At 36.2% G+C, this 23,249-nt stretch overlaps 2 protein-coding genes across 2 annotated transcripts; both read left to right on the forward strand.

Moving 5' to 3' along the window:
• The first annotated feature begins 245 nt into the window (after positions 1-245).
• Positions 246-12,580, forward strand: LOC127857240 (uncharacterized). Its single transcript, XM_052393657.1, has 17 exons — positions 246-363; positions 767-1,174; positions 1,293-1,425; positions 1,566-2,736; positions 2,919-3,153; positions 3,420-4,391; positions 4,485-5,839; positions 5,989-6,177; positions 6,271-6,334; positions 6,918-7,034; positions 7,364-7,674; positions 7,833-7,940; positions 8,902-9,055; positions 9,258-9,441; positions 9,530-11,145; positions 11,336-12,267; positions 12,566-12,580. The coding sequence occupies exons 2-17, from the start codon at positions 769-771 to the stop codon at positions 12,578-12,580; spliced, it is 7,962 nt and encodes a 2,653-aa protein (XP_052249617.1). The 5' UTR covers positions 246-363; positions 767-768.
• Positions 12,581-12,630: 50 nt separating this feature from the next.
• LOC127857901 (uncharacterized) lies at positions 12,631-15,030 on the forward strand. The gene is made up of 3 exons (XM_052394628.1): positions 12,631-12,931; positions 13,140-13,682; positions 13,894-15,030. The coding sequence occupies exons 2-3, from the start codon at positions 13,379-13,381 to the stop codon at positions 14,175-14,177; spliced, it is 588 nt and encodes a 195-aa protein (XP_052250588.1). The 5' UTR covers positions 12,631-12,931; positions 13,140-13,378; the 3' UTR covers positions 14,178-15,030.
• Positions 15,031-23,249: the final 8,219 nt, after the last annotated feature.

The raw sequence follows: 23,249 nt of genomic DNA on the forward strand, positions 1-23,249 counted from the left end.
AAACATAAAATATATGCCGCAATATATTGAAACCATGGTATGTCGTATTCGAGAAACCGTTGAATTTATATCATGTTGCGTCGAACAGTATACCACATTTCCAGTAGATAGCTATGCTTACTCAATTATGTGGTAGCAATGCTACTAAAACTCGGAATGATGTAAACGTTTTCTTGCTCTGAACGACCTTTCTTTATTCATTGTAATGTGATAAGTTTTCTTTTTTCCTGCTATTTTCAGAATGCCCAGCCATTACCCAGTGTAGGCACCGAAGCTGCACAAATGCCTACAACACTGTGTGCAAAGAATGCAATGAAAACAAAGCGATATTCAAGCCATGGAATGGAGATAAAGAATGTCAACGTAATTTTGCATTACACATAGATGTTCCAATGTCTACATATACATTTAACGAAAAAATTTAAAAGTTCCGTTGGATGTTAAACTTAATTCGTAGGGAATACAATTGTTTTTGTACAGAGATAATTAAAATATGTTAATACAAACAATATGTCCCAAATTGGCATACTATCTTTGTAATTGAATACAGATTTTTTTTATAACATTATATATTTAGATTGCATCTTTATATTAAGCGGCTCAATTATATGTTTTGAAATTACTTAAACCAATTTCTTCGTTCAAAAGAATATTTTTAATACTATACGACATTAAGTATGTTATGACTCACAATACACCTATTGGCAGATATAAATAAATTGTACTGTAACAAACTGAGTTTAATTTGTCAACATGCATTGTTAAGGTATGTGCGCATGGAACAATCACTATTGCTGGCCCGGAACATGCAGCACCAACTTGGCTCAGGACTGTCAATGTGCGAATGGCTTTGTCAAAAGATCATCTGTTGATTACGGTTCCGTCGATGCCGGAGAAACAACGTGTCAGCCCAACACACTTCCTGATATTCTGACATGCGACACTGTGGCAGTTGGACCTAACGGCGAAAAGAAAAGATCAATGAGCACCAGCCATTCAACTGCATGTCAATACCTTGCAGACATGTACGGCAACTACCAACCGAGTATTATGGAGTTTACAATGTCTTCGGAATTTGCAGTAATTATTTTACTCAGCAAACCATCTTTCATCGCAGAAGAAAAAATTGGAATCAGCGATACAACAATAACAGTAAAGGTCCAGGCTATTACAGGTAACTGTTTATTAACACTTGTATTTTATACTCTGGTCTATTAGCTTCTCAGGTTTATAGTTAGTGTGTTTATTCATATTGTATCTTATACAAAGTGACAACTATGTTGACTTCTTAGGTTCCTATGAAGCAAAGTCAATCCATAAACAATTAGTTGATTCGTCATTCAGCACAGGCGTGATACAAGCTCAGCATGACTCAGGAAATATAACTGTCAACCAGACGATGTATAATCTACAAAATGGAGAAGCGTAAGATTTACATATTTGTATCGATGTTGATATATTTCCAGAAAAAGGAGAACCTGGTGAAATTTGCTGTTTGCTTTTGTTATGACGTGTTAGGCGTTATATTGCTTAAATTTTAAAATGAAATGTATTTTATGCTGCAGACTTTGTTTGGAGTTTGAAGCAAAGGCAGGAGGCTACTTAAAAAGCATTGATACAAGGGCAGACACACATATAACATCAGGGCCGGTTCCTTACACGAAGGTCACAAAACAAAGGACAGTGTGTTACATATACGACAACGCACCACCGGAACATTGTTCCAAGTTGGGGTCATGCTCGTCCGAACCGTTGACGCTTCAGAAGCGAATTACACGATCCGAATTGTCGATGGTTCAATTCAACGGTTGGTTGGACCCAGTGCCAAGTGGAGGAGCAAGCGAAACAGCTTCGTCGATTGAAAGTTACCAAATAACTGTCAACGAAGTACCTCCCTCCAACGGCTCTTTGAAAGTTGATTATACAAAGAATACATATACAAGAAAAGTACTCTCATCCGCTGTGCATGAAATGGAGTTGAATCTCACATCAAATTCACCGCGACTATTTTGTATTACACTAGAGGTCAAGGATGTTGCAGATAACGTTCGCCAAAGTAGAAGGTTTATGTTGTACGACAGCACGAGTTTCATTGAAACATGGAAAGACAATCCATATAAATTTGATTCAGCATCGCCAGAGACGAACTTCACTTGGCAAACACATCACAATGACATTTGTCTGAATTGGAAAAACTATTTTATTAACATGTTCTATTTAAAAAATGAACTTTTAAATAAAATAGAGTCCGAACCCCATGGCCATATAACCGGTGTATATGAACAAACAACAGGCCTTCTTCCCGTTGGTGGAACACCGAATGTACACGGGATAATAGAATATTACGTATCCTGGAAACTCAACAATGGCGCGTTTACTGTAGAACAACTCGTACCAAACTTTCTGAATCAACGATTCTGTACCAATTTAAATATTGCTGATGGACAGACCTATACATTCAACATTCGTCCAGTAGATATTGTCGACAACAGTTTCAACGAGTCTAGAACCGTTTACATAGATCGCTCGCCACCCCATATAAACAACATTTGGCTTAAGAAAGACGGATTTGAGATGTTATATGTTCATAATAGCACCGATTTGTCGAAGATGCAGATGACGTTTGACGCATTGGACCCGCATAGCGGACTTCAAAAAATTAAGTGGGAGTTCGGAATCGCCGGTACGTCAACTGTGTTAACAACTGGTTATTTGTCAGTAGTGCAGATCAAAAACGTAAGTATTTTTTATTTTTGGTGTTGCCAATGATTCAAGTATTTTACTTACACAGACTTTAGTGCATTTGGTGTATCGAAAGCAACGGATTTACAGTATAATATCGAAATGTAAACTGATCAGATACTTTTTATTTGAAGTGCATAGATCTTTATGTTGTAAAGGTCGTTACTTTATTTCAGGCAACTTGCCCAACTGGATATTTTGATTGCTATTGCCCGGACATAGAAATGTGTGAATTTTTCAACTACTCAATCCCGCTAAATAAGCTTGTTGAAGCAGATACGCATACCGGGAGCCACAACCGGAACTACTACTTCAAAATAACGGTCACCAACAATGCCTTGCTAACAACGACAGAGCATATCGATGTACTTGTTGACGATTCCCCACCAGAAGCAGGCGTAATTTATGAAGGTATTTTTATTGAACGAAAGTCGAGCTTCGAAACAATAGTTGACATTTTGTTGTCGCGTGCTTATATAAAAAATACAACAAGCATGTGTTTTTAGATTTGTTATCCTTCCCAGCAAAAACAATAACTTGAGGTTTTAAAATACATAATACAATAAAATAATAATCGTTATTAACGTATTGGTACTCCAATGTCCTGGGAAACAGGTTCGTACAAGTAGTTCAAATATATATAATTATATTACCGGTTGATAAATGTTTCGTTATAGGTCCTGTGGACTACAAAGATATTGACTACACAAGTGCGGATTCCTTTGTTGTACACTGGCATGGATTTATCGACCATGAAAGTGGAATCAAACTCTACAGGTTAGGGCTTGCCGCCAGATGCTTAACAAAACAGGAACTGTACAACTTTACAGAAGTGGCTGAGATAATGGTCTATAAAGAGCTTACTGAGACATCAGTTCGTCTTCCAGCAAATTTCACAGGTAAACGGTTCGTGACCATTATTGCTCTAAACAATGCCATGGAGTCATCAAAGCCTGTTTGTTCGGATGGAATCACAAGAGATATTTCACCTGCTATTATTCGCAACTTAACAATGGAGCATGCAGTGTGGACCGAGACCATTATCTGTCAAAATGGACAACCTTATTTATTACAATCTAACCTTCAAAAAGTCCCGCTGCATAACACAACAGCATGTTTAAAAATTTGCAAATCAAGAACGGACACCATAGTAGCTGACTTTCTGACTACTCATATCTCAGGAAGCAAAGACACTGATATTTCCGATTTCCTTTGTCGACACCTGTCTTTGTACACTAACGAAACGATTGTCTACATGCCAAACGACCATGTCGTGCTGAATTGGGAAGTGGAAGAATTAGGTAGTCAAATAGAAGATTTTTATGTTGGGCTTGGTCTGGATGCGACAGAAAAGGATTCGCCCAGTTTGGTGGACTATATTTCTACCGATAGAAAACCATACTTCAAACATCGACATGAAGCAATTGGATCCGATGAACTGTTCTTTGTCTTCATCAAAACAGTCAACAAAGCAGGCTTATCCAACATCGCAACATTGGGTCCTATTTTGATCGACGAAACACCACCACGGTACAAACATATTCCAAGAGTGACTATCGCTTTAGACACTATTGTGTTTGCCTGGGAATCAGATACATTCTATGACGATGAACAGACAGCCCAAATAGAACAACTGATGTTTCAATTCGGTAGGTTGTTGTTTATATCTATTAAGGAATGCATGTTTATCTGTTAATCCAATTTAGTGTTGCATAAAATAAATACCTTTTTACAACCTTTAGGTCATGACGAAAGAGTGTCCAGTCCACTTCTTGAATGGCGATTAGAGTCTTTGTCACCTTGTTCCCCTTATACTGGAGGCTGCTTCAAATATCCGCTAAATCGTCTCCAGAATCAAGACACGGGAGACGGACTACTTTTCTATATAAACATTCACATATACAACAATGCCGGTCACTTTACGTCAATCAGGACCGAAACGTTCCAATTGCCTTCGCGATATCCACCAGGACACGGACATGTTCTGGATTTGGATCCAGAAATGGTGAACACTACAACAGATATTGCTGTTCATTTTACTGAACACAGTATGTGCGCTGGTTGGATGGGATTTAAACATCATGAACGGCTTTTTCTGGAAGTGGGGATAGGATTAGATCGCACAACGGCAGATGTAGTTCCATTTCAGAGCACATCAGAAATGACCAGAATCTGCCTTAATTCAAGTTTAATTGGTAACGGCAAAGTATATTTTTTCATTGTTAAAGCAAGCTGTAGCGGAGGTACAACCATATCTGCGTCTAACGGAGTCCGAATATATGATGACAATTATCTGAAAAATAAATTTGAAATAAAAATCGGCAAAGAGTGCTTCTCCGCCAATGTCTTGGAAGTTAACGTTTCGATTGCAAACGACAGTACGTTTATCAAACTTCCATTCACATTGATTATCGGACAGCGATATGTCTTGTTCGCGGAAAGTAGTGAATGGCAAAGAACACTGAGCATCAATTCAAGTGACGCTCTAGTCCAACCCGAACATAACAACTATGTTCTGATCCCTTACACCGAGAAACCTATTCTACAAGTACAGGGAAGTATCTCAAAGCAAATCATATTGCGTTTGAAAATCAGTAAATGCCCTGCAGAGAATATCCTTCTGAACAACAATCAATTGAATATTAGCTGGGCCTTTCATAAAAGCGCAACAATTAAGGATATTGTATTTTCAGCTGCGTTACTCAAATACGTGACTGTTAACGGCTCGGATGTAGAAAGTATATTCGCGCCACCTCAACCCCCTGTTGGGTCATCTGGGATAACGTTCTTTGATATGAATGTTGAAGCCCAAACAATGTATAAGGCTAGCGTACAGTTGTGCAACAATGTAAGATGTCTCAGTCCCATTCACTCAAGGGCATTTACAATCGAACTTGAAGCTCCTGATATTTCGTTTATAAAATTGGAACTTATAGTCGCAGATGCTGGGGAGTGCGTTGAGATTCAAGCGTCATGGCAAATAATCGGACAGAGCGACAACGTTGCATTCTATCAATGGTCTGTAAGTCGTGATGCGATAGGTGGTCAACTATTGTCTGTTTGGGAGAATGTGCGGCCAAATGGAACCGCCGTTAAGGTAATTGTTATATCATTCATTAAAATGACGCTTAGCTTTCTTGTAAAAGGAGACGCATACTTTAAAGAAGTTGACATGAAACAAACAATTTTTGAATGGATGCTTTTTGCGATAAACATGTAATCTATATCGTACATGACCTCTTACAGGTTGCGAATTGCGTTGTTCTCCCAGGCCACGGACATCTGACATCTTTCCTCTGCGTCCGGGTATTTTCTGTAAGTGGTTTAGCAAAGACATCTTGTCAGAAGATGAATAAAGGTGAGAGTGGGTCCTATTCCAAAACTGCTGTGTACGACTTTGATTCGTCGTCAGTCAGTTGGGTCTTCATCAAAAAGGTAAACTGGATTCGTTATTAAATAAAATTACACAATATTTTACCATTACACTACACACTCTACTATTTACATACATCGCTGTTAAATTTTCAGATGCTGTCTAGTTCTGACATTGGAAAGCACTATGTCCTTCTTCACGATTCAGAAATAAACATAGGTAATGTCGATTCGTCAGTGACCGGTGCTTTGATGTACGGTTCAGAACGTTCAGTTACCTGGTACCTTATGAAGTTGCAGTACGTGCCACAAACGTGTGATTCCGACATAAACTGCGTTGTAAAGTACGACACTGACCATGGATACATAGAATTAGACAGGAAATATATATCACCCAATGAATTATATTTCATATGCGCGTTCTCGAATTACACGGTGATAGAACGTGAGTATTTCACAGAAATTTTAGAAAAAATATCGTCGTGCAGCAACGGATTCATATTGGACAGTTCTCCGCCCACGAAAGGTGAAGTACATGTCCACAATCACAGAGGGTTTATTTCAAATCCACAACACGTCATTGTAACATGGACTGGTTTTGATGACAACATTGATGCAACCGTATTTGGATACCCACAGAAACTTCATTATTTCTCTATAAAAACAGGCAAGAAATGTCATGTTGTTATTAGATCACTTCTAATTTGTACAAACATGCCTATATTTGTGTTGAATTTGAGTCAGTTAAGATTGAGTTAAACATGTTGTTAATTTTATCAATAAACATATTTATCTATATTCAGGCACAACTGCCGGTTCGAGCGATATTTTTGAAATTGTTAGAACTGGCATGGAAACATCTGCAATATTGAATATGCCAGCACCGTCTGATGGAAGTCAAGTTTTCTTCACGGTCAATGGTATGTTTTAATGGACACTTCTTGATAATTGTATGTAAAACTATGCTGGATTGTCCTTTTTAAAAATACATCTGTTACATATCGGTAATATTTGAACCAAAAGCGTTCTTTATAAAAGCCGTTTATTTGATTAATAAACGCTTAATGATATAGGATATGCTTCTCTGATATAGCGTTCTATTTTAATGCTTCTATGATTTAGCGTTCTATTTGTCCAACACTCAGTTAGAATTATTTATGTATATCTCACATAACGTCGGCAACCAAGAATTCATATCTTTATTTTAAGGGCATTAAGTATCTGTATTAATCGGAATGATATTTTCCAGCAACGGATTATGCCGGCTTGTCTACCAGCTCGGAGTCTTTGGAGTTGATCATGGATACATCACCGCCTGTATGTGGCAGAGTTACGATTGTAAACAACCTTCAGAGAAACATATTCATCAACCGAGAACTTGCAACTGTTCGTTTCGAGGGATTTTCGGATCCGCACAGTGGCTTGGACTATTTCAATGTTGGCATTGGTACAATCGAAGGAGTAACAGATATAATGTCTGAAACGAAAGTTTCTATCGACTACATCGAATTAAATTTAGCGCAGATGATCGACGGTCATCTGTATTTCATTATTGTGCAAGTATGTTATCGGCTTTCTTCAATATGTGTGTTATATTTCCCTATATTTGATATACTTATATGAAAATAATTGTTGGGGTTAAATTTTCAATATATGTACTTAAAATTCGCAAAAATAAAAGTGAATGCATCTGAATATATAAATTGTATTCTTTTTAGGCGATCAATCGAGCAGGGCTGGTTTCTAAATCAGTATCAAAAAGATTTGTATTAGATCGAACCGCTCCCACTGGAGGACACATTCTCGATGGGATCAAAGGAGCTGGGGTAAGTGTTATTGATTAGTATAAATGTATCCGTGTTCCACCCCATTCTTAGTCTGAAAACATAATGAAATACTTAAATCAGTGATATTTTACTAAAATGGAGCATATGCAAGCTAACAATTGCACTTATCTCACTTTTCTGAATGAACGATGATGTAACTCATGCTGAATAATAACAGGTTATGCCCAATGTTTAAATATCTGCAGAAAAGTGCAGATTAAATTGAAGTATTCTTTGTAAGACTATCAACGAAGAATTGGATAATAAAATAGGGCCCAAACTCCGTTTTCCCATTGCAAAATCCCATACAGCACCACGGTACCCATAAATTTGACATTGCGTCGTATTATGTACATCAACATTGATTCGACAAGCGATGATAACCTCGGATTTTTCATTTTACTTGATTAGGATATTCTCAACTGTCCGTGATAATTCTATTTTGGTAAGGTTTATTGAGTAGCCATAAATTAATTAACTGATCAATATAACGTTTAATATTCTTTTCGAACTGACAAGTTCATATTTTGAAATAACATATCAAACAATGGAACTCCAGGACTATTATCAGGATTAAAGTTGTTTGCCTTATCCAACACTTTAAGAACAGATCTTCAACTATGGACATACAAACACTGCTTAAAACTGGGATTCCCGCGTTTGAACGGCCAATTCTAAGCATTGGCGTTATAAAACTAGCTTAAAGGAAAGCCGAATCTCACACTTGGTGCAGATATAATCTCAAACAAAATGCGCGTCTTGAACGATCTCAATCATATGTGCCTATGTATACAGACAACAAAAACATGAATGAAAGAACGTGATGCGTGAATCGAATACTATACACATAAATTAAGTGTACTGAATACGTTAAGAAATAAAGTGTATTATCAGAATGGAGTAATTAATTGTGTTTCTTCCCCCAAAATAATAAAAATTAAAAGATTGAAATAACTTACAGGAGATCGATTTCCAAAGTGATATCTACGTTATCAACGCATATTGGAAAGATTTTTACGACCCAGAGAGTAGCTTGGCATTCTTTAAAGTTGGTCTTGGGACCGATCCATATCAGACCGATGTGAGACCTCTTAAAGATGTCGGAATGATGACAGGTAATTAGGATTTAAGGATTTTGCTTAACAAAATAAAACAGGCTATAAACACATAACGCGTTTTAAATCGTTATTTAGCTTATTATACCACGCGGTTCATTAGGAAACGTTTAACTGCACATATGTTTTACATTAAAACATACTTTACTCTTTCCTCTTAAATGTACTTATATATTCATGAAGATATATTCATATACTGCAGAGGTTTCGTGGAATGGCCCGTTTGTTCCTGGCCAAAAATACTTTGTGACTGTGGAAGCGTGTAATAACGCAAACCTTTGTACCAGCCGTTTTTCTGACGGTCTTATTGTCGACAACTCACCCCCAGTACGCGGTCTTGTACATGTTGGTCCAGGCGAAGGTCATGACAAATATTTAGGACATCGGTATGTAAATCAACAATCTTAGTTTTCATTTGTCATTTCTGTTTCGTAGAAATAACATGCAATACTAACATCAATATTGTTTTTGCAGATCATCTATTAGAATAAGTTGGCAAGGCTTCGAAGATCCGCAATCAGATATAGCTCATTTTGAAGTATGTGTGTCAACACCCAAGGGCGAGTGTGACATTGTTGGTCTATCAAATCGGCTGCTCCACTCTTCAATTATAATCTCAAATATAACGCTACCGATTAATATTTCACTTATAGCAACACTTTGGGCGTTCAATGGAGTCGGCATGAATGTGTCGAAGGCGTCTGATATTTTTCTTATTGACGACACACCACCAGTTGTTGTGAAAGCTCCGAAATTCCTACTAAAATATAACTCTGCAAATTGTAAACTGTCACAATGGGAAAAATCCATCTTACGTGTCAAATGGGAATTTAAGGACGACTTCAGCCCTATCGTTCGACATGAGATTTCCTTGAAAACGCATCACGAAGGACACACGCCTGTTGAGAGTCTTGTCTTAGGATCGGAACGCCATGTGACTGTCAGCTTAAATGGGAAGAATTGGCTTAATGACGGTGACAAGTACTATGCAATTGTAACATCGTGCAACGCTGCCGGACTATGCTCTTCTGAGCGAACAAGCGACCTTTTAATTGATTCTACTCCACCTCACCTAGGTGGATTTAAACAACCTTTGACGTGGACGAACTACATTGATACACTAGGAAATAAAGTAACAAATCTATCCTTGACATGGTATGGGTTCCACGACCAGGAGTCCGGAATTGAAAACTATTACGTGACGGTCTCGCGGTCCTACAGTTTCCATGAACTTTCAAGTGGAGTAATAAGAATTAAAAATACAAACCGAAGCGAAACTATTCAAACTTCATTTGTACTGACTGAAAGCGTGTTTCCTGACGAATCAATAATTCTTTCGATATGGGCACAAAACAATGTCGGCCTAAACAGTTCGATTGCAAGGGTCACTGTGAATGTTTTATCTGCGACATCTAGAAATGAAATTGGAATTTTAGAAATAGAAAAACATTCATGCGACATACATTTTTGTAACAAGGATTGTACGTGCGCAGTTATAGATCGTCCATGTGTAGAAGTAAGCACCAACGTTACATGCTCAGATATCTCTCACACGGATGCGCAGAATCAAAATCTACCAACATTCGATGTATATGGGGGACTACCGCATGAAATCCTAAATGTGTCGGCTTCATCAGCATGTCTGAGTGGGCACTGGTCACGAACAAATGGAGGAAGTACTGAAAATATTCATCGCTTTGAATGGAGCATTGGCGTACATGGGCACGCTGTCGGCGAAGGGGTGTTCCATCTGAAACTAGAAAACCCATGGAATGATGTTGGACTAAGATTAGAATTTATTCATTGTCTACCAGTAAATCGTTCATTGGTACATGAAGAACGATACGTTGTCTATGTGAGGGCTTGGTATAGCGAAAGAACATACACTGTCTTCAAGTCGTCTCCAATCATGATTGATCAAACCCCACCCAATGTCAGACGCGGTCGTTTTATCAGGGAGGGTAATTGTCTTGAAGACTTGGATTTTATTGACTGGACGAAAAATATCATGGCCTGTTGGGACGGGGTGTTTACTGAACAGCAGAGCTTCATTGATCATTTCAGTGTCAGCCTTGGAACATCACCTCACAGTAAGAAGTATAGCAATACATAACAAAATATGTAGAACAATTAACGTGATCATGTATAGCAACAACGTATCCAGTATAACGAGCCTGTTGTGAAATCCTAATACTTCTTTTCTGTTGTTTTTTTTTTAAATTATATTTAACTGTTTCATATATATCTGTTGAAAATACACGTTAATTAAATATATTTCAGATGATGACATATTTCAACAAATTGAAGTCGGACTATCAACAAACATAAGTCTTAATAATATTTATCTCAATCCAGGCACGCGCTATTACTTTACAGTTATTGCTGTTAATAGTGTTGGACTACACACTGCATTTGCATCGGATGGATTCATTATTGATACAGATAATCCCATCCACGGGGTTGTGTTCAATACAATTGAACACAAAAACTCAGATATCCAGAAATCGACAGCAACCTTTAAACTGTCTTGGCACGGATTCCAGGATCATTTCTCTGGAATAAAGCACTATCTGGTTGCATTTGCCAACGACGGGGAATACAATGAATCAAATATGACCTTTACAAATGTTGGTTTATCAAACAAGTATTCCTTTACAAATTTGAGTCTTGTGCACGGCGAGTCTTATTTTGGATTCGTCAAAGCTGTTGACGCAGCAGGTCATGAAAGTGCAACTGTAAGATCCCCAAAACAAACAATCGATACGACTCCACCAAAAGGTGTTTCATGTGAATCAACTAAAACTATTCAAATTGATGTTTCTTGCAACGTTACTTATGAAAGTGTGTCGCTGTGGTTCAACGCAAATCTCTCGAAAGATAGCATGTATGTTGTTAACGGAAAGATTAAAGACGTTACGTATGAGCTCAACCCGATTTTTCAGATTGACAAATATAGTATGCCCTTACCCTTACAGAAACATCATGATGGATGGTTCGAATATCATTACATGTTTATATCGCCGTTAACAGGGTTGCAAACCATTACCATTGAATTTGGAAAACTGCTTGCTGAGCACTCAATTCAGAATGTTGATTTTGAAGTGTGTCAAATGGTGGAAAACAATTCCGTTGCTATTTCTGTAAACCAAATAGGCCCATATTCGCTGACTGTGTCCTTGGGGATACTGGATTCGGAAAGCGAGTTAAAGGCGGTAAGCAAATGTTGTTGTTTTTTTTGTTTGTGTTTTTTGTCTGTTTGATTGTTTGTTTGTTTTAAGTTGTAGTAGTTCAATTATATGATTAGTTAATTAATTTTACTGTTACTCGGCAAGCTACACTTTGCAAGGCAAATGCTTAATACATTGTCTTGCATTCGCACCTATGATTCCCGAATAGACAGGCAAATACTCTATCAACTGGGCTAGCCAAGTCTAGCTTGTGCAGACAATCTCATACAGTAAATTAGTATAATGTTCATTGTTCTGAATTTAGTACGTTTATGTTTCTCAGATTTCTGACATGTAGAATTTGAAAACATTCTATGTATTTGATAGGTATTTCTTGGAGCCGGTACAACTGAAGGGGGCTTCCAGATCACACCTCTGTTTGAGATACATAATCGCAATAACTTCGGAGTAATTCTAGCACCATTTGTGCACGGGGCACCTATATTTATTACTGCAATAGCCGAGAACCACGCTGGCCTCACGTCTGTTTTCCATTCGAGCCAAGCACTTACAATAGATCACACTGCACCTATCGTCAGCGATATTAGTGTTGATGTTTCTATTATAACGTATAATTCTACACAATTGCGAACAACATGGACAGCACGAGATGGTGAATCTGGTGTTCAATACTGCAGTTGTTCCATTGGTGAGTACTTGATTAGTCCTTAAACGTTTATTTTCCTACACATATGTTATACACGGAACATACAATGCAATACGAAAACCACTTAATTATTTACACTTATTAAGATAAAAGTGCACGTTTCACATTTACATCTTGTATAGTTGGATGCATGTTATGTGATCATTTTACAGTACGTGTCTTCTAAAAACAACATGCTTATGTTGCTTAGGATCTACACCTCTGTCAGCTGATATACAGGAGGAAAGGGATTCGGATACGTTGCAGTTTTGTCAGTCATACATACGTGACCTTTCTCATGGCGACAGAGTATTTCTTACGGTCAAATGTGTGAACAAGGTCGAAATCGCCACGACGTTAGTATCTAGACCAGTGATCATCTACCTTGAACCGCCCAGCAACTCACAAGCATTTGTTCGGTTTTTGCCCAGTGGTCAGGAATCGTTTTCTATGAGTGGCCCATTATCTGGTCAGTTTTCTGCGCAGTCCAATTCTAGCCTATTGCAGATGGAATTGAACAACTTCGAAGATCCTTCAGAGATCACATCATTCAGTTATCGTATCCAAAGCAATGGTGACATTGTTGTGGACTGGACTGATGCAGACCGAAAGGACACATTCTCCAATGAGCATCTGAAGTTGAAATCAGGCCAGATATACACGACCGAAGTTCATGCAGTAAATGGTGGAGGATTCACCAGTTTCAGTGTCAACTCCTCGCTGATTGTAGCTTCAGATCCACCAGCGCTTACAGGTGTGTTTTATCAAATCCTCAATTCTAATTCCATATTCGCTTTTATTAAAAACTCACATCTAATCGTGTAATTGATTGGAGGTAATGTAATGTGTAACGTATCTGTAAATATAAACTACAACTTTGTGTATCATATGTGATGAATTGATAGCCTTGCTTTACATTTTCTATTTGTAATAAGTTACTTTATTATCAACTGTTCGGTTTTCAGGATCCCCTATGTCTGCTGTTTTCGCAAACGGCAAACTTACTCTCAATTGGAAAAGTGTCTTCAATACAATCATGGGAGTACCGATTCACTACAGTCTGGTTGTTGGATCACGCGACGGATTTTCTGATATCGCTGACGTAAGCTACACACGTGACCACGTGTATGACGTCATCGTTCCATCATCGACGCTCGATTCTCCAAATCTGAACGAGCTGTACATAAAAGTGACCTGTACATACAGCACGGGGTTGTTTACAACATACAGTACATCGTACAAACTGTGAAGTTAATATGTTTGGTAGAAATATGCGATTACTTTAACATCTTATGTCGCTGTCCTTCTCTGTTTTTATTTTCATTACCAGCGTGAAGAGTCTCGAACAAATCGTAAGATTTATTACTTTACCTTAGATAATAATAAAAATGATATGTAAAACATTCTTCGTCACATAAAACGCTTATCATTTCAATATTTGTGCACATGTATATATCCCCGTTTTGGTAGTTATCGTTTCGTAATAAGTAATCGGATTTAAATATTTGTTATAGAGTGATAGTATTTTTTTATTGTATACAGTGTGCTTCTTTTCTTATTGTCAAAAGAAAAACATACAGTTGTAGGTGTCATGTAGTTCAGTGTTTTTCAGATTAATTGTAATACGCATAACTATTCTATGTTTATATTCATTCTAATACGTTGTTGTTATTGTCTTTTTTGTTATAATTGCTTCTCTCTTATTATTCTTACATGTGTATTAAGATTTGGTTTAAACGTTTATAAATTGTAACTTGTACATTAATGAAAGGGACATGTTTATATATTAATGAATTCAAAATCTTGAAAATATACCAGTTGGACAAGGCAGCAAAATACCTACATATACAAAAATGTATCGTTTGTTGTCTGAAAGGTTTGAAGCTATTAAATTGGTGTTGTTTGTTGTTAAAATTGTTGACAACAGGTTATTCAATTGCATACAATAAAATCCGGAGATAAAAAACCCAATCGGGATGAGCTTATGATTAACTAATAAAAGTAATCAAACTAGTATTATTTTACCTTCATGAATTCAAATGTATTATATTTTAAAACTGGAAAATATATTTTCAAATAACATGACATATATTTTTAAAAGATTTTTTATTTGTAAATATGTATTTGCTGTTGCTTAAGTGTTTAGTTTACTCCTTGTTGGAAGCATATTTTTATTTCGTGTTTTTTTAAATGCCTTAGACTTTTTTTAATAATTGATTCTTGAATAAATGTTCACTTAAACATTACATATTTTTATAATAAAACTATCACGACTGTAAAGTGAAAATATCAAGCAACTGTTCAATGCAATCATCCTTTCAAACGTGATATGTGGCTTACTAAATTTGCGAAACGTGTAACTTTCATTGTAACCATGGTATAATTGACAAAACAATACCATTTAAATACTATGTAGCATTGAACAAATGTGTCGCGTTCTGAGAAAACTGGGAATAATGCATGTGCGTAGAGTGTCGTCACAGATTAGCCTGTGAAGTCCGCACAGGCTTATCAGGGACGACGCTTTCCGCTTTTATGACATTTTTTTGTTTAAATGAAGTCTCTTCTTAGCAAATATCCAATTTAGGCGGAAAGTTTCGTCCCTGATTAGCCTGTGTAAACTGCACAAGCTAATCTGGGACGACACTTTACGCACATGCATTACGCCCAGTTTTCTTAGAACACGACACATATACTTTCGGAAAATATTTATTGGTTAACATTGTGCTAAAGTGTGCATGCTGTGCTTTGCAATAAATAATCAGAAACAAGTGTTTTTGTCGTATTATACTGCAGTCCTCGTTACTACGGTTACTTGACTGTATTTTGAATAAAGGATATTTTTTCTGAGAAAATAATTTATGAGTAAGTGTTTTATCTCTGATTTTACTCCTTTAATTTAACGTTTCGGCATAATGCCTTTATCAAAATACTACATTTAACGTCTTTTGACAGCACATTTTAAATAACAAAGTAAATGTTTTTAAACGCCATTGTTTTGATGAAGGGATAATGCCGAAACGTTAAACTGAAGGAGAAGAATCAGATATTTATTATTATTTAATATTTATTAGGATAATTCAACTGAGCGTTTTTTATTTAAAAAATGCAATATAGTGATTTGTAGTATTGCGTATATCGACAAAGTTTGCTTTTAATTATGAGTATTGGTTTCATATAAAATAAATATTACATGTGTACCTCTCAAAGAACAGAAAAAGAATTTAACAAATATATTAATGGCTTCAAGCTGTTTATAATATTATACGTTATACAAAGTACATAAACACAAACGTTTGCAATAATTTGGAAATGCCAGTATTAAGAGCTTTGTATGATATTTCGATAAAAGATTTTAATTGACTAATGTTCAATCGTGACTTTATTGGAAATGTAGTGCGTACATTGGGCACTGTTTATATTCAATTATATTTTTTTCGGTTTGGCAATTTCTTGTTCATGATGGCAACTTTAAACAAATGCCTGTCTGGATAAAGAGCGTTTTTAGTTAGTTCGAGAAGACTGCAATACATTATACATTCAATTTATACTTTCCTTAAATTAATGTTTCTATACTATGCTATGCTTATTTTTTATCACCATAATTGATAACAGTCATACATGTAACCAGATCACACACTACTATCTCAAAAATAAAGCTATTACAATACATGCCGTTCTGCCTTTTGGTACGAAACGGCTTGGCGAAAATCGCCATTTATAAAAACAGAAGGAGTGGGTAGGAGAAAACAAGCTTATACAAACACAACATTAAATATACTAACATTTAAACAGCAAACAAATAAAATTTCTTCATTTTTATAGTATGAGCAGAGTTTTTCTGCATAGCACTTGAAAAGTGTACTTTTTATGTTCACCTAATTGCGATTCACAAGTACGCACAACAATACTCGAACCAAACACCGCATCATGAAGGTTACACACCACTGAATGAACAATCAACAATTTGCAAACTATCTGTCCACTAAATGCAAAGGTTTTACTTGTTTGTTAGAATCAATGGATACTCAATTGATTATTCACTTGGTAATAAAGCAATTGTAGTTTTAATTTTAAATGTCATGCTATTGTAAAAGCTGAAAAAATTGCAACTTTCACTTGATGCTATGTTAGAGTACCATACTTTACGGAAACTTCAGGTTAATACGCCAAAAACTAAACTTTCTTTTTCAGATAATGGTAGATTCGGTATAATACAAACATATCGTAATAATCAAGTAAAAAGAAGACTAAAACGCAATTAAACTGTTTTCGCACATGCTAATCAGGGACTACACTTTACGCTTGTGTTGCCTTTTTTATTAAATAAAGTATATACTTAACGAAAATACAGTTTAAGCGTTTTCCTTGATAAGGATGTGCGGACTGCACACTATTATCTAGGACGACACTTTATCACTTTGCTTCAAATAATATATCTTTTTGTGCATTCTACCCTTACACAAAATTACACTTCAGGAACTTGTGTCGAGGTGTTATCTAAAATCCCGACGTTCAGGTGAACATCGAATACATCGTTGGAATGTTTACTATTTCGTTCGTAAGATATATACTACGGAATACCGTTAGTGCTATCGTGGTGACACATTAAAATCCAGAGGGCGAGAATGCGAGAACGCGAGAGAACGATGACGAGAATGCGACAATACGATGACGATATTGCGACAATACGATAGCGATAATGCGAGACCGCGATGGCGAGAATGCGAGAACGCAAAAGTACGATGACGACAATGCGACAGTGTGACAATACGATGGCGACAGTGCGATAGTACGATGGCAACAATCCGATAGTCATATCGTACTGTCGACATCTTATCATCGCATTCACGTCATCGCGTTCTCGCATTCTCGCCATCGTATTGTCGCACTGTCGTCATCGTATTGTCGCATTCCCGTCATCGTACTCTCGCGTTCTCGCATTCCCGCATTCTCGCATCGCGTTCTCGCATTCTCGCCATAGTATTGTCGCTCTGTCGTCATCGTATTGTCGCATTCTCGTCATCGTATTCTCGCGTTCTCGCATTCTAGCATTGTCGCCATCGTACTATCGTACTGTCGCCATCGTATTGTCGCACTGTCTTCATCGCACTGTCGCATTGTCGTCATCGTACTATCGCGTTCTCGCATTCCCGCATTCTCGCCATCGCGTTCTCGCATTCTCGCCATCGTATTGTCGCACTGTCGTCATCGTATTGACGCATTCTCGTCATCGTACTCTCGCGTTCTCGCATTCCCGCATTCTCGCCATCGCGTTCTCGAATTCTCGCCATCGTATTGTCGCACTGTCGTCATCGTATTGTCGCATTGTCGTCATCGTACTCTCACGTTCTCGCATTCTCGCCCTCTGGATTTTAAAGTGTAACCACGATGGCCGTAAAGGTATTCCGTAATATATGTATACACAATTGACTTAAGTTAGCAATATATGGCAATACCTGTTTGAATGTCATTTGCATCACAAAATCGTTGACCTTTGTAGCCGATTTCCGTGCAACTCGTCATAGTTTTATCTCATGAAGATTTTTTTCCCCCACCATTGGTTTATATATATATGCATAAACACCAACCTGTTGTATCGGGCACATAAAAAATGAAATTGTTATTTCAAACATCATTATCAAATGCTCCAGCTTTATCCAATTTTGAAAGGATTCATTCAGGCAAAATGAACAACAATTTTCATATGCAATTCCTGGAGATTTTGAAAATCCAAATGGTTTTAACAACAATTCCCTGAGGCACGTTTCCTCATTATTGCAATACTGCACTATGTCTTCTTGAATTCCAGGAATATTTTTTGAAATGTCTCTTTCGTTGTAATGAAGAATTGCAGAACTGTTTTGTCCCCTTCGACCTGCTCTCCATATCTCCTGGAGGTACTGGGACAGGTAACGAGGTGGTCTTGCATGAATTATCCTCTTCGCACTTGGGGGATCAAACCCCATGCCAGCAACTGATGATGTTAGAATCAGTCTTATTCGGGGATTTTCCATTTGTAGCTCCTCAACTGTTGTTTTAAGAAAAACTTTGTCTTGTCTGGAAAACAACACTGCATAGCAAGACGTTGTAATATCACATCTCCAAACAAATGCTTAAGATATGCTGCTGCCTGGCTTATATAGTACAAAGGCATATACAGGAGTGTAACAGGATAAGTGTAGGGGTCTTTCTTAAGGTCATCACACTCTGTTTTGAAAATTGATTCATAAATTTCATTAGTGTCACCAGATTTCGACTTGTGAATTTTTTTCAGAAATATATTCATACGGTCAGGGCTTTTTTGGACTGTAACGGGGTTGTTGAGACCCAATATGTTTGGCAGCTCCTTCATCAGACTGGTTGTTAATGTCCCACTTAATGCCATAAATGGGACATCATTAAACACCGCAGGAGTCTTCAGTTTTTGAAAGGCTGTCCTGAATTCCTCTCCCCTAATAATGAAAAACGATTTTAACAACAAAAGTCGCAATATTATAACTATACTAGAGTTCTCTTTTACATTTTTAGAATCATAAATATCAGTATTTATGTAAATAGAAAATAAATTATTTCTATTGCATATAAAAACCACAGCTAGTCTTCAATCTAAGCGACCAGGTCGCAGGCACATGACAGAAAAAATTGGAAATCATTTCTGATGTTGTAGCTGAGCAAGATAAACATCGCTATTATCAACACGTGTGCCAGTACATTTAGCATTCATTTGATTCCATCATTATTTTTCAACTTTTTATAACAAACACTTTAGAATAACAGTCTAGGGTGCATTGAAGATTATAAAGAGAAAATATGATGAACATTATTTTATATACATATATTAAGTGAAGATAAGGCAAAGATTAAAACAAACATAAATGCATCAGTGAAGTTTCTTTTTTTAATGGCAATCTAGAAATTTTAGTAGTCTAATTCTTCTGTGATCATTAACTTGTACAAGCACTCACAGCTCAAGCACAAAACATTGTACATGAAGTTGACTGAATCCATATAAAATGGTGTACAGATATAATTAAACATACCTACATCACAAGTTCACAACTGTTAATATTTAGCTCTTGAAATTGCCTTTGTGTATAAATAATGAAAGATTTCTTCCCACAAAGCAGGGGAAGTGTTCTTACATTAAACTACAAAGGCTAATAAATAGTATATGTAATTTTGAGAATATATGTTTTGACTGTTCTATGGAGCCCATAGTCCCTACTTCACTTACTGCTGTTTTTGATTTTGTATGTGAATACATGTGAAATCCTGTATAAACAGTATTTTTGTGTGAGTTCTTGTTTACGCCTCATAAGATTTAGTTTAAAGAGTAAATGTATGTTAAAATTAATGCATTAATTTATGTACTGATAAGTATTAGTACTCCTATTAAATATAATTACGGTCAATATGTATTTCCTGGTGTAAATTATTTATTGATACATGTACTCAGTGTGCGAAATTCACACTAGCCTGAAGGGTTTTGGCTAGTGAAAATCCATTCGGGGTAGTGGGAATTTAAAAATGTATATAGTCGGGCTAGTAAGAAATTTAAATTTTCTATACATGTGTACAAGAATTTGGGATATTACTTTAAAATTTGAATTTCGCACACTGCTTGTACTTATGTTATTATTATTTTCAAACGTTTTGTAACCTCGCTTAATCATAATTTCAAGTGCTTGTTATAATAATGTATATATGTCTATTAATGTTATAATCATATTGCATGTACTAAAATCTGTCTACATGGGCAATTGGCCTTCTAAAAATGCTGTTAATAAAATCTTGAATCTTACTTAGTTACTAACCATTCTTTTACAATGTGACATTCATCTATCACTACCCCTTTTACATGATCAATGAATTGTCGTTTGCTCAGCAAGTCTTTTCCACTGACTGTGTTAAGAAGTGCTTCAGGACGAGCAAGCACAATTGCGAATTCCCCTTCTGCAATATTCTGGATCATATCTTTCTCCATCAGCTGTCAATAAATATACCAATAGTTGTTAACTTACAAGTTATATAATTCGAATAATAACTCTTCTTTCACTCTTGGTCAAGTCGGAGTGGAAGTAATATGGTACTACTTTTACTGGTATAATTATCGATTATTATATATATATTATATTGCTTGAATAATAATAATATGGTATTTATACTAACTATAAATACAATTACAATGGCATTTTATCAGTACAGCAAAGCATATATAAAATTATGTTATATAAATATCTATCATTTATCGTAAAATATCATCTATTCTAGCAGTATTAAAAATAAATTTGAAATACGTCATACAATGAATTTAGGCTAGTAAGTGGTACACATACTTATTAACAATAATTGCTGGAACTACTAAAGTGTTAAATTCCCCCAATAAAAAAAAATATGAATGTTATGATCATTGTAAAAAAAAACAGACATATCATATCAGTAAAAACAACGCTCGTCCATTATATCAACTAATGCTATCTTGATTTAACTTATAACTGTTGATACCATGTGCGATTTTGAAAGTACTATAAATGGGTCAGATTTAATTGTACCAAAAGATAAGTGGGTTTTTCCAAAAGGTTACTTTTCCGGGATACATACATTCCATACATAAAGAGATGTTTAATTGTCACAAACAAAAAGGTGCATATATATTTATTTTTTTTTTGAAAATATGGGAATAAAATAGTCAAAAAAGGGCATGCAAAGTCTCCTGGTAAGTAGTCTTCATAATATTTCTAATAATGATAATGTATGGTAGCTATAGGTGTAATACTTAAAGCTGTGAGATTTTTACGTTACCTCTGGTAAGAAAGCCTACATGCATTTACATCATACTTTTTCAGAGTTTCAATCTGCTCATTTTGAAAGATTGTTAATGGAGAGATGACTAATATCGTCGCTTGTGGTTAATCTTTTTTTCAAAATTGACAACAACTTTGGAATTATCTGATACACCAAACTCTTTCTATAACATACAGGGAGGTTAGCAATAATGTCTCTCCCTGCTAAAAAATGTTCCAAACATTCAATCTGTAAGGCTGAAAAGATGGACAAAATTCAATAAAAGCTCTCGTTATTTCAGAAGTGAACGCCATGTTTACCAAGTCGAAAAAATGTCCCGTCGTTATTTTTACTTTTTTAATTTAGGTAATTTATTTTTTTATTATGAACCTAAACTAATTCAATATGTTGAAAATCTAAAAGAGAATGATACTACTTTTCATAATATAATACTTATAAAAAAATAACGTCCTACCGAATCTGGTAGGATTTTCTTGTGATGGCAGAGGTTGTATGTGAGAGCAAGGAACGACAACTCTGCATGGAGATTGACAAGGAGTAGCTGACGTTTAACATTGTGCGGTATCTTAGCAGCAGAACTCATATCTTTGAGTTGATACTGTGTCAAAGTGTTTGGTGACATAGTGGTGGTCTGGGTATCGTTGCATTCGTATTTTTATGCTCTGAATTGCTCTTATATTCAACTTGGTGACGTATTTCTGTATCAGTTCAAGGTGTTTTGCCTGCATCTTTTGACACTCCTGTCTCTTTTCATCAAGAGCCTTCGTTACTTGCATACTTGCTCCCGCCTTTTGTCTTCGAAACGGCATGTTAACCACAAGGTCTTATACATATTGGGTGCATTCAAATAAACAAAAACTCACGCGCACAAGCCGTCCCTTTCATCATGTTCAAAGGTACACGATCTTCAACAATAGACAACAATAGACAAATACATAATATTCATACATGACACGGCCAATGCGTCCCAATAATATATACTAGAGTTCAAGCTTCATTGTTATATTATAACAGGTATAAGAACAGTATATACATTCTTTGGAAATTTACAAGTTTAAGATGTTTAAGAAAAATATGTCGTGTTAACGGTTTAATAATCGAACAGTCAAATATAAATCAAGTTGTTCATTATTATTTGAAATGTTTTAAGCCCCGTTTTCCCTGAATGCAGCCAATATGTACAGAGTTCAATGACAAACTGGCAAATGTCTTCGCACAAGCTGTTAAACACTATTGATTACATACGCACACTCACTGTCTGCAGTGTACCAGTGGTGAAGTATAAACAGGCTAATCAGTGTGCACAGGCAGATGCGGTGGTTATCGTTCCAAGCGTAGTTTAGAGCAGACCGACTTGCAAATCTTGCTCTTAACAATAGTTGTTCGCAAGCAAACAACTTAAAAACCACGTACGTATGCCAAATACTGTTGTTCACAGAACATTATTGTATTTCAGCTAATGAAACCACATATATCTCAGAGACGTGAAGTATCATATGAAAATGATGATGAT

This window comes from Dreissena polymorpha, chromosome 14 (assembly GCF_020536995.1).
Source record: "Dreissena polymorpha isolate Duluth1 chromosome 14, UMN_Dpol_1.0, whole genome shotgun sequence".
Taxonomy (NCBI): Eukaryota; Metazoa; Mollusca; class Bivalvia; order Myida; family Dreissenidae; genus Dreissena; species Dreissena polymorpha.

Coding starts and splice junctions, on each gene's coding strand:
- LOC127857240 (XM_052393657.1), top strand. CDS start 769: ATGTGCGCATGGAACAATCACTATTGCTGGCCCGGAACATGCAGCACC. Junction 2,737..2,918: donor CAGTAGTGCAGATCAAAAAC/GTAAGTATTTTT, acceptor ACTTTATTTCAG/GCAACTTGCCCAACTGGATA. Junction 6,178..6,270: donor GTTGGGTCTTCATCAAAAAG/GTAAACTGGATT, acceptor TTAAATTTTCAG/ATGCTGTCTAGTTCTGACAT.
- LOC127857901 (XM_052394628.1), top strand. CDS start 13,379: ATGAGTGGCCCATTATCTGGTCAGTTTTCTGCGCAGTCCAATTCTAGC. Junction 13,683..13,893: donor AGATCCACCAGCGCTTACAG/GTGTGTTTTATC, acceptor TTCGGTTTTCAG/GATCCCCTATGTCTGCTGTT.